The following is a 16,765-nucleotide window of genomic DNA, read 5'->3' as shown; positions in this document are numbered from 1 at the left end:
GGTGCTCTTAACTGCTGAGCCAGCCTGGTGCTCTTAACTGCTGGGCCAGCCTAGTGCTCTTAACTGCTGAGCCAGCCTGGTGCTCTTAACTGCTGAGCCAGCCTGGTGCTCTTAACTGCTGGGCCAGCCTGGTGCTCTTAACTGCTGGGCCAGCCTGGTGCTCTTAACTGCTGAGCCAGCCTGGTGCTCTTAACTGCTGGGCCATCTCTCCAGTCCCGCACACCCAGATTTTGTAATGAAATAGAGACTTCTAAGTCTTCTGGCAAGTAGGAGCTGAGGCATGTGTCTGACGCAGGGAGTCACTAAGGAGCCCGCACAAGAGAAACTGCAGAAGGCTGTCCAGGAGGACTCCAGTCCTGAGCTAAGACAGTACATGTCTGACTTATTTTTAGTATAGTTCATAATAGCCCAGGCTAACCTTGCTGTCCCTCAACTTCTGATCCTGTTCCTACCTCTTAAATGAGTGCTGAGATCACAGGCTTACACAGCTATGCCCAGTTTATGGGGCTTTGGACATGCTAAGTAATCACTCTACCGAGTGACTGACACATGTAGTTCCCCCACTCAGAGCACCCCACTATCCAAGCATGTCACACCTGTAATGCCAGCACTTGGGAGGCTGAGGCAGGAAGATGTAATGAATTTAAGGTCTGGCGAACAGTATAAAACTGTGTCTCAGGTACAGGGAGGGGACGGGAGGACAGGAAGGAGAGGAAACTGTGGTAGGTATGTAAAACAAATGAAAAACATTAATAAAAATAAATAAATAAATAAAGCTGGGTGGCACACGCCTTTAATCCTAGCATCGGGGAGGCAAAGACAGGTGGATCTCTGAGAGTTGGAGGCTAGCCTGGTCTACAGAGTGAATTCCGGGACAAGCTCCAAAGCTGCAGAGAAACTCTGTCTCAAAAAAAAAAAAAAACTAAATAAATAAAATACTTTACTAAAACTAAAAAAAAAAATCTCAAAAATGAGGATGCAAAATAAAACAAACAAACACCCCACTATAGCACCTCTGATGTGGGAAGGGTGTCACATTTGTTCAACTTCTCCTGAGCTTATGGGCCCTGTGACAACTCATTGTAAGGACACATCTTTATCATGCTGGACTCATTTCCATCACTTTGTCTTGTGGACCTAAGAGGGAAAAGAAACTAAAAGCCATTTCAACATCCTCCCCAAGCCTAGTTCTTTTTCCTAGCATTCAGCCAGTACCCAGGTTCACATATGGACCAGGAGAATCCAAAGAGGAGGTGACACGCCCTTGCCTGTTGTATACAGAGCAGAGCAGAGCAGAGCAGAGGGACTATTCACAGTCCAAGCCCCGACCCCAGGCAGCTTCTGTTTGGGGAAGAGCTAATCTTATCACCAAACAGGTTGCAAAGAGAATCTCCTTACTCCATCTGCACAAGCCCTTTATATCATTCCCTTAATAATCACCTCCTGAACCAGAGCGACAAAGCAGTTCCCGCCTGTCAGAGGACAAACCTCCCCCGCAGGCTGTTTAAACACAAACCCAGGCGGGCAGAGGCAAAGCTCCAGACCACGCTACCTGACGTAGCATTGAATGCACTGAGCATCTTGCGCGTCCCTGTCACGAGGCAGATGGTTTTGGCCACGCTTCCTGGCGTCAGATCCAAGCATGTGACATCTTGAGCCTCCTCTGGGAGGGGACTGGACCACAGTATGCTGCCATTCACCCCCGAAAGGCACACAAGATCTGCAGTCGGTTGTGAGCCACCACCTAAAGAAAGGCATGTAAGAGAGACGAGGAGAGAGAGAGGGGGAGGGGGAGGGAGGGAGGGGGGAGGGAGAGGGAGGAAGGGAGAGGGAGGGAGGGAGGGAGGGAGGGGGAGGGAGAGGGAGGAAGGGAGAGGGAGGGAGGGAGGGAGGGGGAGAGAGAGGGGAAGGGAGGGAGGGAGGGAGGGGGAGAGAGAGGGGAAGGGAGGGAGGGAGGGGGGGAAGAGAGAGAGAGAGAGGGAGGACACTTGAGAAGTGAATGATGGTGGGCTGTGAGGCTGCAGTTCACACCCGTGTGCTTAGCTCCCTCCTGTGTTTCTGACAAGGTGTGAACATGGAACTTGTCATCTCTCCTACCCCGCACCTGGTGTAGGACAAGTGTAAGACCAGCCACTGTGGGCTTTTCCATGCTGTCTCACCATGGCTCCGTTTTGGCACCCTTCCCAACCCATCTGTTCATCTGTCGGCCGCCTTAACCCACACTACACAGTGACGTCCTTGGAGACAGACAGACACTGACTTCTGATTTCTCAGCACATTATAGGATACCTGCTGCACAGGCATTTGCTGAGCAAATGACAGGGAAAGGCCAGCAAATGGGTGTGTAAAGTTATCTGTTGCTGAGCCTGATAACCCCCGAGTTCAGTCCCCAGTACCCTGAATCCATGCAGCGTGGGGAGCACATCCCAACCCTCGTCACCAGCAGCAAACGCTCCCTGAGCAGAAGAAGGCGATTTCAGAAATGGCCTGAAGTTTTGAGTAGGGGCAGCCAGGAGGCCTTGCTGTCTGCAGCTGTCTAGTTCACTCCCGGGAGGGAGAAGAACACTTGGGGCGACAAGAACCAGGTCCAAGGAAGCGGAACCACAGCTGTTGAGGCCAGGACGTGACTTAAGAAGAGTCCAAATTCGTGACAGCTTTACTTTCCCTCTCAGGAACGGACATCTTGAGTCATCTCACACTTTCTATGTTCAGTCGCCATCATTTCCAAAGATTCAGTCTTCCTGTTTCTCAGCAGTGCTAACCAAACAATACAGCCTCAAACAGGAAACAGGGTGTGGCCGGCCCCGTTCCTGCCAAGAGTAGCAGTCTGTGTACCCTCTGGACTTGCCTGTCAAACCTGTGCTCTGCTTCCTGCCTGAGACCCGACGGAGCCCAGGTCCACTCTCTGACTCGGGTTTTTCAGTGTAGTGAAGAATTTCACCTTCCCCGAGACCCTGCCGCTCCTTCAGGCAGGCAGGAACCACGCTCCTACTGACTCCTACTGACTCCTCCCTAAACACTCAGCACAACCCTGGGGGGGAACAGTGCCTGCTGTAGCCGATACGCGCTTGTTGGATGAGTCATACCAACTACCCCTCTCTTCCCGGCGGCACAAAGCATTGTGGGTTACAGGTACATCCATGTGGCGTGAGGGTCGAGGATCTGAAACTCCAGGTCTACCTTTGCCAGGTGTGGGACTCTAACATGTTCCTCACCCTCAGTGTGCCTCAGTTTCCTCATCTGGAAAAAAGGGACAATAATACTCCCCTACCTGGTAGGACTGTGTTGAGGAGCAAATTCATTCAGTGTGCCGTGTGCCTCCTAAGGGCTCAGCACGAAGGAGGTGCCTAATGGCAGTTATTGGAGTGGTTTGACTGAGAAATGTCCCCCACAGGTTCAGGTGTTTGAACAGTTGGAGCCTAGTTGGTGGCAGCATTTGAGGGCATTGTGGAACCTTTAAGGTGTGAAGCCTTGCTGTGGGCAAATCATGTTTGTCTACACAGTGTCCAAACCCACAGTTTTGCTGCTATGCATCTTGATGTAAAGCCAAGTAGGCAAAATACCATAGAACTTCAGCATCGCTACCCTAACAAAGGTGAGTGAATCAAGACCAGGAAATGAAATGGAGCTAAGATCATACGAAAGTCTGCTGCAAACTGAGAATCGCTCTCTGTCACAAAGTCGCATCTATACATCAGACATGCTTCCAAGGGCATTTTAGTAACACCAGGCAAATGCACAGTACGGAAATCCCTAAGGTATACCCAGTGCTCACTCTGGGCCTAAAGATTAAAAGGCACGTCCTAGGATTTCCTCACCCTCTGGGTAGGGTTCTTGCATCAGCTGGTATGCTACAGTCATCATCCAACTGCAAGCAAATCCCTGTGCGACTATCATGGAAATGAGGCATTTTCCGTTGCTTTTTGGTTGCAGGTCTAACAGAGTCCCAGAAACTGCACGCTCATCTAGTGTGAGCTATGGACTTCAATAAGGAGACCACTGGCAAAGGCGTGTCAGGGCAGAGGGCCTCATCAGCCCCTCAGAGCTGTTAACTCCCCAGGACAGAGGAGGAAGAGGTTACTGGAACCCAGAAATAAAATACTCTAAGAGGGCCAGCTTGAGACCAGCTGTGATGGTGGCCAAGTTGCTGCCATCCTGCTCCAACAGCAGCTGTAGAAGGAAGCCAGGGAAGTTAAGTCCCTCTCCTAACTCTCACTCCCAGATGGCTAGGGAGTCTATAAATATCCTCCACATCATCTAGCTTTCCCAGGGAGGGCAAACCTGGAGAATTAAACTGAAAGGGGAAAGGGAAGCTGGCAGTCCCCCGAACATCTGTGTGCAAAGGTGTGTGAGTCATGACCAGCGCTGACGGGACTGGAGAGCAGGGCAGCATCAGCAGTCGCTGTAAGCTAGTGGGCCGTGGGAAATCGGCTGGGGAGGTGGCTCCGTCGGTAAAGTGCTTGCTACACAAGCAAGAAAGCCTGAGTTTAATCCCCAGAACCCACATAAACAAGTCTGGAGAGGTGGCACATTCTTGTAATCACACAGCCAGGAAGGCAAGCAGGCAGCTTCTGAGGATTGCTAGCCAGCTCCAGGCCAGTAAGAGTCACTGTCTCAAAACATAATGCAGAATGACACCTGAGGTGGGCTCTGTCCCTCCCCCAACATGCACACACACACACACACACACACACACACACACACACACACACACACACACATTGCAGGATATTTGATCACACTGTGAAACCTGAGACTGTGTTAATAAAATCAACTTTGGATCAGGGGCAGAGCCAGCAATTAGTTGGCAGTAATTAGCCATAGAGAGTACAGAGGAGCCAGGAAGATGGATAGAGAGGCACAGGAAGGAGAGCGGGGAGGGTCTTGGGCTTTCTTGTTTGGGACAACTGGAGAGATTCTCTCTTGCTGGGTCTCTAGCCAAAAAAGAAGGTCAGCTGGTCGCTTCTTGGCCTCTCTGAGCTACCAGGTTTTCACCCCAACATCTGACTCCTAAGTCTTGATTAGTAAATAGAATGACAGAGATTTAGCTAAAAATTACACTTGGCAGAAGCTGTAGAGCCAGTGCTGGTGGTACTGGAAATCCTACCAGGCCTGGGCCTGAGCGGTGGGCACTGACTGCAGGACACAGACATAGCTAAACTATCAGTAGGTCCAAATGCAGCCAATAAGCTGATGGAAAAACCACACGCACTCACACCTAGTTACTAAGGCAGTCGCCCAAGGTATGGGCAAGTCACTTCTCTGAACCAGTTTCTTCACTTGCCTGGATGACCATTCAAAGTCCCTCCAGCTTCCACTCACTCTGCCTTCCTTCCTTCCTTCCTTCCTTCCTTCCTTCCTTCCTTCCTTCCTTCCTTCTTTCCTCCCTCCCTCCCTCCCTCCCTTCCTTCCTCCCTTCCTCCCTCCCTCCTTGGAGCAGGGGTCACTTTAAGACAGGGTCCCTCTAGCTCTGACTGTCCTAGAATTCAATATATAGACCAGGTTGACCTTGAATTGGCAGAAACTGGCTTGCCTTCACCTTCTGAGTGCTGGGATTAAAGCATGCATCTGAGCACCAGTTTCTGGAAATGATCTTTATTTACATCAGGAACTCTCTGGTGAGGCACATCACGCATGGTGATCTGCAGTGACCTGTCCCCTGCAGACTCTCTTCTGCATTGTCCCTGGGAAGCTGACTAATGCTTTCCCGCTTCCCCTTGGCTGACACCTCCCCCTTGGCAGCCTCCAGAAGATGTATCTCTCTTACCTCCTTCAGTCCCATTCCTGGTTGTCACAAAGGAGAGAAGCACGTCCCGCAAGCCATCTCTATTCACGTCAGCCAACTCCAGGGGAGACAGGTCCCCGTCTGGCGTACACATAAAGAAACAAAAAGGGCCTGAGCCAGTTACCACAGACTAGTTCTCTTCTGCCGGGTTAGAAAGAAGACAGACACAGACACTGCCAACAGCCCCTCCCCGCCCAAGGGGACTGTGCTCCCAAACAAGACAGCAGAGATATGCATCTCCCCAAACCTGCCCAGAACCCTGGATGCCATACATAAAGCAGTCAGGTTCTGAAAAGAGGGGCCATTAAGGATGACTGACTAAGACTATAAGACCTAAGGAATGGTATTGGATGGAATCCCCTGGGGTTTCTGGACACACTGGATAGGGAAACATCCCGCAACTCAGAAACGCCACAGGGCAAGAGGAGACCTAAGAAACCCAGCTGCCCTGGCCAGAGGCCCAGGAAGGGTACAGCCAGCAAGGCAAACCGATTAAAGATAATACGCAGGGTGATCTGCAGTGACCTGTCCCCGGAGACTCTCTTCTCCTATCCCCACCCCACAGCGAAGGCTGTGGGACCTGACTTCCGGAACATTGCTCTGGTACCATCAAGTCACCCTGCCCTCCCTCCAGAGTCAAAGCCAAAATGGCCAAGGGCAGCCAGGAGCATCCCACCTGCAGGGACGGAAGGTCTGGCGCCCCGCCCAGCCCTGTGTGGGGAGCAGAGCCAAGGGAGGGTCCCCTCCTGTGACTGAGGGGTGAAGGACACCTCACAAGAGTAGGAGCACAAGCTGGTACAACAGTGTAAAAAAGTGTTCAGAAAGAGCACGCCCTCTGACAGGCAGCTTCTGCCTTGGAGAAATTCGTACAGAACTCTTTGGAAATACATAAAAATGTTCTTGGAATCACTTATTTAAAAAAAATAAGATTGGAAACCATTTAACTGGTTATCAACAGTAGAATTGTTAAATAGTGGGATATTCATAACATGGAAAATTAGACATTGGTAAAAATGAATAGACTCTAGCTACAGTGAATCGGTGCAGACTAGTCTCAGAAATGTCTCTTTAGACTCTAGCCACAGTGAATCGGTGCAGACTAGTCTCAGAAATGTCTCTTTAGACTCTAGCTACAGTGAATCGGTGCATAACAAACGTTAATTTTTAAGATTTGGCGGGAAAGCCAGGCATGGTGGTGCACGCCTGTGAAACCAGCACTTGCGAGGCTAAGGCAGAGACTGCCACCAATTCAGGGACAACCAGGCCGAAAAGTGAATTCTAAGCCAGCCAGGGTGACAGTGACGAGACAGTGTCTCCAGAAAGAAATTAGGCCGGGCATAGTTCTACATGCCCTTAGTCCCAGCACTTGGGAAGCAGACGCAGACAGATCTCTGTGAGTTGAAGACCAGCTTGGTCTCCATAGTGAGTTCCAGGCCAGCCAAGGCTAGAGTGAGAGCCTGTCTCAAAACCAAACCAAAACAACAGAACGAGTTGGAGGAAAACTTATATGATGCCTTAAAATCCCGCAACTCACCTCCTTGGGAGCCCAGGCGCCTGCTCCAGGTGCTGTGCAGATCCCGGGGAGGACAGGGGATGAGGAAGGCGCAGAGGAGGACCAGGACCATGGAGATCACCAGCGTCAGCAGAAAGACAGACGTGCGCACATAGGACACCAGGGAAGAGGTGGCCTTCTGCTCCAGACCCCCGAGGGGTTCCGAGGGGTAACCCTCTGGGGCGACTTCTGAAAGATGTGGCTTCCCAGCCCCAGCCACGTCGGCATCCGAGTCGGGCTCCGGCAGGTCCCCCAGGGCGCTCTTCCCATTTTTGACCCCTCCGTTCTTCTGCTGCAAGTTAAGCACGAGATCATCTTCGCTCTCATCGCTGTCAGCCTGGGTGAGGGGGTCATACTCCCCGAGGTCTGGGCTCTTCTTCCCTGGAAAGACAGACCAGAGGACAGAGTCAGAGAGAGCCCGGAAAGAGCCTCGTCAGACTGTGGGGACAAGCAAGAAAAATCTCAGCTACCAAAGGGGAAAAACAAAAACAACCTAGCTTTAACATCCTTCAGGCCTTAGTGGCTTTCTGTATAATCAGCTGTCAGCACAGGGTTCCCCAGGGAGTCTACTGTTGTAGAATTACCGTCTTTTGGGGTTAAGAAAATTAAGAAAGCTGTGGTAGAAGTAGAATATACCATATTAACCAAAATAATCCAGGCCTAGACAGATACACACTGCCTGCTTGCTCATGTGAAAGCTAAAACAATAATCTTGAGAGCAGAAGGCCAGGCATAATAGCTCATACCTATAATCTTGGTGCTTGTTAAAGCCAGAAGGGTTGTCATGAGTTTGAGGCCAGCCTGGGCCACAAAGCAAGACCCCTGCCTCATGGGCTAGTGATAAGGCTCAGTGGGTGAAGGTGCTTCCTGTCAGGCCTGATGACACAAGTTCAGTCCCCAGGGCCTGCACAACAGAATTCGCTTCTGCAAGTTGTCATCTAGCCATATATATATAATTTTTAAGTGTAATAATAAAAAAGACCCTGTCTCTGAGACACATAAAAGAAGCTGAGGTAAACTCGGTTTAAGGTAAAATGCGGGCTTAGCATGCACAAAGGTCTGGGTTTGCATAAAGCAGGCATGGTGGTGCATGCCTCCTAACACTTGGGAACACTGCCAGGACCTGAAATTCAAGGTCATCCTCAGCTTAGTTTAAGGCCAGTTTGTCATATGAGACACTGGCTCATAAAAGGGTGTGCAACTAGAGATACGGTTCAGTGGTTAAGAGCATTGGCTGCTCTTTGGAAGCGCTGGGTCTGACTCCCAGCATCCATCAGGTAGCTCACAATGGTCTGCAACTCCAGTTTTAGGGGATCTGCAGCCCTCTTCTGGCCTCCTTGGGCACCAGGCATGCATTTGGTACACAGACATGCAAATATGCAAAACACCCATACACATAAAATAAATGCTTTTTTTTTTTTAAAGAGAAGCAAAGAACAGACGGTGGTTACCAGGTTCAGTTGGATAGAAAAATAACTTCCAAAGTTCTGTAGCACAATCAATAACTATGGTTGTCCCTGTGAGTCCCAAGGATTGAACTCTGGTTGTCAGTCTTGCTGGCAAGCACTTTTACCAACAGAGGCATCTTGCCAGCCCAAATATACTGTTCCTCATATAAGCTTCTTAGTCTGATCGAATGTCACTAACGAAGATGGTCGTGGTTCTTCAGACTTTTAAACTTTTATTCATTCACGCACGCATGTATTCATTCATTCACTTGAGACAAGGACTCACTATGTAGCCTAGGCTGTCCTTGAACCTGTGGTGACCCTCCTACCTCAGCCTGGCTGGTGCTGGGATTACATGTGTGCATAACCACTGCCAGCTTGAGACTTGCCTTACACCTACCCTCTCTTCCTGCTCTAGATTTTCTCAGAGCCATGACGCATGATTGTTCCTGGTAAACTTCTAGAACAATTCTATTCTGTATGCTGTCTCTCACTGGGCATCTATGGTTTCCAAGTTGTTTCTATGGAAACAAGTTAGCAAGCTGAATACCACACGCCAGCTGAAGGTGTTTGATGACACCCCACTTCTCAGAATTGTCCTGCAATTTGAATATCCTTTAAGAATACCTTTCAGTAAAGGTGTAAAAACTATAATCTGAGCATGCGTCCTGCGAGAGGTGGCTGGTACCCACAGTCTGCTCCCCGCCTCTACTCAGACTCTGTTGAGAGGCTTGGTGGGTGCATCCCCCACACGACTCCTGGCTCTCGGTGCACTGGCCTGTACCTTCCTGTCAGGCTACGGTTGAGGAAGGTTTCCTCTTTGGAAACCGCCCGGCACGCTGTGACGAATGAGAACTAATGTAAATCCTCTAGTTCCGAAGAATTCGAAAGGGAAACACAGTCCAGCAGGGCTGGCACAGGTCTCTGTCTCGCTGATGTCCTTCTGGAAACTGCATCTGTGAACCACCACACAGAAGGAAGCGCTAAAACAGACAGGGAGGCAGATGCTGAGGGGAAACCTGGAGGACAAAGTGTTAAGAGAAGCTTTTTCCTTTGAGAGGAGCCTTCCTGCCAGCCTGGTTCTAGAGCCGCATCAGTCCCAAATAAACACACAGGAGGCTATATTAATTATGAAGCTGTTGGCCTTGCTTGTTTCTTCCTGGCTAGCTCTGACTTAAGCAATTACCCCATAATTGCTAATCCAAGTATGTTTCTTACCGGAGAATAGTTCTGGGCTTCCTACCCCATGGCGTTACATGTTGACTTTTCTGTGTTTCTCCTTCCCAGAGTCCTTCTGGACTCCTAGTCCCTCCTATCTAGATTCCCTATTGGCCAGACAGTGCTTTATTGACAAATGCACAAGACTTCCCCAACAACAAAGTTTAGCATTTGTTTAATAAAAACATTCCACGGGATCACTCTGCCTCACTTAGCACTTTCTAGAAACAGATTACACTAGGTAATGTGGTGATCAGTAACTAGAAGTTTCTCTTTATTTTCATTTCCAAAGTTATTCATTTTGAACAGTGGAGGCTGGATTTGGTCTTTTGCTTGCTTTCAAGTTGGGTCTATCTGAAACTGTGCCCTGATGTCCTAAATGCTGAGGTTACAGCTGTGTGACTCCATGATTGGCTTGGAGTTGGCTATCTATCCCCCACCACTCTGATTCTCTCTCTCTCTCTCTGTCTCTGTCTCTGTCTCTGTCTCTGTCTCTGTCTCTGTGTGTGTGTGTGTGTGTGTATGTGTGTATGTGTGTCTGTCTGTCTCTCTGTCTATGTGTGTGTGTGCATGTGTGTATGTGTGTCTGTCTGTCTGTCTGTCTCTGTGTGTGTGTGTGTGTGTTTTATAAGTATGTGTATACATGTGTGTCTGAATACACTTGCCTGTGTGTGTCCATGTGGAGGCCAGAGGTCAAGTCTGGGTATCTTCCTCCATTTATCCTCATTTTATTTGTTTTTGTTTTTTGTTTTGTTTTGTTTCTTATTTTTCAAGACAGGGTTTCTCTGTGGCTTTGGAGCCTGTCCTGGAACTCACTCTGTAGATCAGGCTGGCCTCGAACTCACAGAGATCTGCCTGCCTCTGCTCCCGAATGCCGGGATCAAAGGCGTGCGCCACCAACACCTGGCGTCACCTTATTTTTTGAGACACATCTTTCACTAAAACTGAGCTGGCCACTCTGGGCTCACAAGGCTGGCAGCAAGGCCCCAGGATCCACCTGTCTCTGACTCTAAGAACACTGGAGCCTGAAGCAAGAGGACGGAGGAACAATCCAAAACCGAGGTCAGCCTGGCTTACATAGTTACCAGACGGCAAGGTAAGCCTCCGTCTTAAAAGACAAACAAAAATTTTAGGAATACTCCTGATGGGAACTCAGCAGTTAAGAGCACTGGCTGCTCTTCCCCCAAGTTCAACTCCCAGCAACCATTTGGTGAAAGACAACTGTTTGCAATTCCAGTTCCAGAGGATCCAATGCCATCCTCTGGCCTCCGAGGGAATCAGACACACATACGGTTCACAGACACACGTGTAAATAAAACATAACTTGGGGGATGTTTATTGTTGTTGGTTTGGTTTGATTTCATTTTTTGTTTTGTCTTTTGCTTGTTTTTTGTTGTTTTGTTTGAGGCAGGGCTTCTGTGTGTAGTCTGGCTGTCCTGGAACTTACAGTAGACCAGGCTGCCTCTGCCTCCACCTTCTGAGCACTGGAACTAAAGCCATGTGCCACCACCACCCACCTGAAAACAAAAAACAAATAAAAAAAAAATACCTCTGGCAACCAAGAAAACATACTAGATCTCCAAATCTCAGGGCTGGGTTAGAAATTAAAGCTCATATAATCCTGTTCCCCGTCACACATCCGGCAAGCAATCACTCAGCACACAGCTGCGTGTGAGCAGTGTGGGGAGCCCACTGGTCTCTATCTACCACTTGGAAGACCAAGGAAGGAGGATCCGGAGCTCAAGGCCGGTGTCAGCTACACCGTGAGTTTACACCAGCCTGGGCTACACGAGGCATTGTCTTACAACAAAGGGAAGAGTCTAGGTCTTCATAACACAAAGGCAAGCTTAGCTCTCTTACCAGCTATGTGTGTCCTTCCTTTCAAATACTATGGGGCCTCAATGTCCCCATTTATAAAACATAATAATTATTGTTCATATCCCATGATTATTATAAGGATTAAGTAAGACAATATACAAATGGTCCTTCACGCCTGGCTTATGGTCATAATCAATTTTGGCTTCTATTATTAATGTCTAAATCTGTCAACAGCCTTCGCCCAGCCTCCTCATCTCCAGGTTAACTCCTCTGTCTCTTTCAATTCAGGATTGGAAGGGACAGTTCAGGTGACCCTTCTCTGCATACCTGTGACATGCCCATACTTTTTAAAGCAGGGTTTCTGGAATTGAATACTATGCAAGGGTGTGGTCTGACCACAGAGAGGCAGAACATGTCATCACGATCCAGATGGCTTAATGGTTCAGTAGATATTGGTAGGTCTTGGCAGCCTCATCACACACCAATCCTCCTAAAACTCCCAAGGATTCTGACCCGTGCTCAGGCCGCCCTCCGGTCTTACCACTGCATTTTGAGCACCAAATGAAAAATGCAGAAGCAGCATCTACCTCAGTCAATCTTGTCAGCCTTTGCCTCCCAAGGTTCCCAAAGAAGCAAAACTGTCAAAGTGAAACCACTAACAAAATACCATCTAACAGCTGGGCGGTGGTCGCCTTTAATCCCAGCACTCAGGAGGCAGAGGCAAGCCTGGTCTACAGAGCAAGTTCCAGGACAGGCTCCAAAGCAACACAGAGAAACCCTGCCTCAAAAAAACAAAAAAAGGAACAAACAAAACAAAACAAAACAAAAAGCAGGAGAGAGGGAGACAGAAGAAGAGGAGAAAGAAAGGGAGGAGGGGGAGGGAGAGAAGGGGCAGAGGAAGGACAAAACAACACCTTCCTAACACACAATGTATGAGCAATTGCTGCCAAAATAGTGAAACTCTATCTCCTTGAAGAAACACAGTAAAAGTAGATACATGTATCAGTACTTCAACAAGGAACAGAGTCCACAGAATTGATGGTGATGATGATACTGTGATTACTAAAAATGTTGCCTGGCGGTGGTGGTGCACACCTTTAACCCCAGCACTTGGGAGGCAGAGGGAGGCGGATCTCTGTGAGTTCAAGACCAGCCTGGTCTACAGAGTGAGTTCTAGGACAGTTAGGGCCACAAAAAGAAACCATGTCTCATGAAAAAAAATTAAAATTAAAAATGGCTTGACTGACTACCATTCTCAGCTTAAGTCATCAAATCCTCATGATGACCTTAAGAGAGGCCTAATTCCTACTTTATCAACAAAAGAACTAAAACACAGAGGTCATTTGCCTAAGACCAAGAACCTACTGAGAAGCAAAGCCCAGATCCAAACCCAGGCACCTGGTGCAAAGCCCACTTGTTCTACCTGGTAAGAGACTTCTTCCTTGTCACGTGAATATGCCTGAAAAATTAAAGTTTAGGGTCACAGAAACACCAATGAGCCCTATCTAAAGTAACAGAAAGCAGAAGTATAAAAACAATCTCTATAAAACACATGCTGTCCAGTGGCTCAAAACTAACTACAGGCACCATTGTTGACTGCTTTGACAGACAGAGGCCAGTTGTGTTGTACACTGAGAAGACGTGTCTCTGCCAAGGTACCTTCTGATTGATATAATAAAGAGCTAGATGCCCAATAGCTAGGCAGGAGAGGATAGGCAGGACTTCTGGGCAGAGATAGGAACTCTGGGAAGAAAACAGGTAGAATTTGCCAGCAAGACATGGAGAAGTTGGCCATATAGTATGGAGGAGAGGTAACAAGCCATATGGCAGGTTATAGATGAATATAATAGGTTACTTTAAGTTGGTTGGTATCAAGTCTAAGCTAAGGCCAAGCTTTCATAAGTAATAAGAAGTCTCCATGTCATTATTTGGGAGCCGGCAGTCCACAAAAAAAAGTCCAACTACACTTGGCACACAATGTGGCAGCTAGCAAGCTACTCATCAGGAAACTAGGCAGAAATGCCCGCCACAGTGTAGGTCCAACAACTTCCCAGAGCTGGGGCGGGTAAATGTGGCTCCCGGCCAGTGCCAGAGGGCATGAGGCTAGGCTCTCACAGAAAGGCTGGTAATACAAGCTATGATAGAAAGTAGTTTAGGTATTCCCAGCACTAGGGAGACAGAGACAGGTGGATCTCTGTGAGTTTGAGGCCAGCCTGGTCAACTGAGCAAGTTCCAGGACAGCCTCCAAAGCTACAAAGAAACCCTATCTCAAAAAACAAAAAAAAAACAAAAAAAAAAAGAAAAGAAAAAGAAAAAAGAAAAGAAAACAAGTAATTTAGGTATAAAACTTTAGTTTCATCAAGATAGGATAGATAATAGAGTATTTTCTTTCATTTTGCCAAATACAAATAAACTGGACATTGTGAATGCAATTCTTTTTTTTTAAAGATTTATTTATTTATTATGTATACGGTGTTCTGCCTGCATGTCTCTCTGCACAACAGGAAAGGGCACCAGATCTCATTACAGATAATTGTGAGCCAACATGTGGTTGCTGGGGATTGAACTTGGCACCTCTGGAAGAACAGCCAGTACTCTTAACCTCTGAGCCATCTCTCCATCCCCGTGAACGTAATTCTTGATATTTGTTCTTACTGTACATAGTTTTACTGAGGTAGTTAAAACCTTTCCTTTATATTTAGACAAAAGGGGGGAATATTGCAGGATATTTGATCACACTGTGGCACTGTGAGACTATATTAATAAAGTTAATCTTGAATCAGGGGCAGTGACTAGTTGACAATAAGAATTAGCCACAGAGAATACAGAGGACCCAGGATATGGACAGAGAGGCATAGGAAGGAATAGGGAGGTACTTGGAGATTCTAAAGCTTTTCTTTTTTTTTTCTTTCTTCCTTTTTTTTTTTTTTTTTTTTTTTTTTGGTTTTTCGAGACAAGGTCTCTCTGTATTGTTTTGGAGCCTGTCCTGGAACTTGCTCGGTAGACCAAGCTGGTCTTGAACTCACAGAGATCCGCCTGCCTCTGCCTCCCAAATGCTGGGATTAAAGGCGTATGCCACCACCACCCAGCTTCGAAGGCTTTTCTTCGTGTCTTAGAAGTCGGGAGATAAGGTCAACTGGTCATTCCAATGCTGCTTCAATCTATAAGGTTCTCACTCCAATATCTGACTCCCAAGTCTTTATTTGTAATAGAATAACTTAGATAAACACTACACAGTTGATAGACAAGAAACCAGACAATAATTCAGATAATTAAGTACAAAATATCATTAAGCTGTGGCAAGACAGAATAATCATGGTTGGAGAACTTAAGGCTGCCCTAGGACTGAACTGGTGGTTACCAAGTCATAAACGGGGAATCTAGGAAAGTGCTTGCCCAGGCTTAAGTCCAACACCACATAAAGCCAGCTACATGGCACATACCTGCAATCCTAGCACTTGGGGAAAATGGAAACAGGAAGATTCCTGTCTGGCCAGGTGGTGGCGCACCCCTTTAATCCCAGCACTCGGTAGGCAGAGGCAGAAGGATCTCTGTGAGTTAGAGGCCAGCCTGATCTACAGAGCTACACGGAGAAACCCTGTCTCGAAAAAACAAAATAAACAAACAAACAAAACCATGAAAACAAAACAAAACAAAAAAAGAAAAAAGAAACATCGTCTGTAAAGTGAGTTGCAGGCCAGCCTGGGCTACATAAGACCCTGTCTCAAAAGTAGGTCAAGGGATTGCCACAAGTTGCAGGCTACCCTGGTCTACATAGCAAGCTGCAGGTCAGCCCAAGCTCTAAGATGCCAGCCTTGGTGACGTACAGCTTTAATCCCAATATATTCAAGAGAAGAGAGGGTAGATATCTCTGAGTTCCAGGCCAGCCAGGTCTTTATAGTAAGACTGTCTCAAAACAAACAAATAGAAACAAAATAAAAACAGAATAAATGAGACCAAAAGAGCCCAGATCCAATTCTACAATTCAAGCAACAAAGGTAAGAGATTTAACACCAAAACAAAAGAAGCAAAAGCTATGTTAGCTCTGAGCCCCACGCGTTCTGCCAGCCTGGACAGAGACAGCCAGAGGAAGGGCATCGCTGAGAAAGAAATCTGTCTTAGCTTGGGTTTTTATGGCTGTGAAGGGACACCATAGCCACACCACTCTTACAAATGAAAACATTTAATTGGGGTGGCTCCCTACAGTTTCAGACACTCAGTCCATTACATGGTGGGGAGCATGGTGGCATCCAGGCAGACATGGCGCTGGAGGAATAGCGGTGCTGAAGGGAGTAGTCCTACACCTTGCAGGCAACAGGGAGCTGACTGGCAGTCACACTGAGAGAAGCCTGAGCAAGAGACCTCACAGCCTGCCCCACAGTGACACACTTCCTCCAATAATGCCACACCTCCTAATGGGGCCACTCCCTTTGGCCCCTCCCCCCTTTTTTTCAAACCACCACAGGATCTGAGCTCCAAGCCCTAAATTCTGGCTTCCAAGTGCACCAGTTGCCTGCCGAGGCTATAACTCTGCTACCCACTCAGCCAGTAACCCAAAGGAAAATGGCTACCCTATCAAAGCAGGAGTAGTCTTGAGAGAGAAGCCAGCATTAGCATTCACTCCCTAAGACACCACAGAGTTCTACATATTCTCAAGAAAAACTACCACAACACACAGCCAACAAAGTCAAGAAAACCATGAGGGTGGGGACAGCTGGGGCACAGAATAGAGACAAGCGCTTGCTTGGCAGCATAAGGAATAGAGACAAGTACTTGCTTGGCACGCATAAGGTCCTGGGTTTTGCCCTCAGCACTGCTGCTGCAGGCAGGAGGGCAGACCAATCCCACGATGAGATGAAAGAAATATGAAACTGATTTTCTCTTCTGAAATAAGGATTCATTAAAAAAGATGTAATACTTCTAAGAAGCAACTACAATCCGGTA

At 47.8% G+C, this 16,765-nt stretch overlaps 1 protein-coding gene across 2 annotated transcripts in view; it reads right to left on the bottom strand.

Moving 5' to 3' along the window:
• Positions 1-16,765, bottom strand: part of Fam234b (family with sequence similarity 234 member B) — a 41,862-nt gene that overhangs the window by 19,288 nt on the left and 5,809 nt on the right. The window contains exons 2-4 of one of the 2 annotated variants that reach the window (XM_013115526.3): positions 7,320-7,718; positions 5,768-5,896; positions 1,553-1,744 (exon numbers count right to left, since the gene is read on the bottom strand). In XM_013115526.3, the coding sequence (XP_012970980.1) occupies positions 1,553-1,744; positions 5,768-5,896; positions 7,320-7,718 (720 nt within the window). The remainder of the gene's footprint in view (positions 1-1,552; positions 1,745-5,767; positions 5,897-7,319; positions 7,719-16,765) is intronic. The other variant, XM_005072879.4, reaches the window with a different exon arrangement.

Source organism: Mesocricetus auratus, unplaced genomic scaffold (genome assembly GCF_017639785.1).
Source record: "Mesocricetus auratus isolate SY011 unplaced genomic scaffold, BCM_Maur_2.0 Super-Scaffold_100001, whole genome shotgun sequence".
Taxonomy (NCBI): Eukaryota; Metazoa; Chordata; class Mammalia; order Rodentia; family Cricetidae; genus Mesocricetus; species Mesocricetus auratus.
This window is presented reverse-complemented; position numbering and strand designations above follow the sequence as displayed.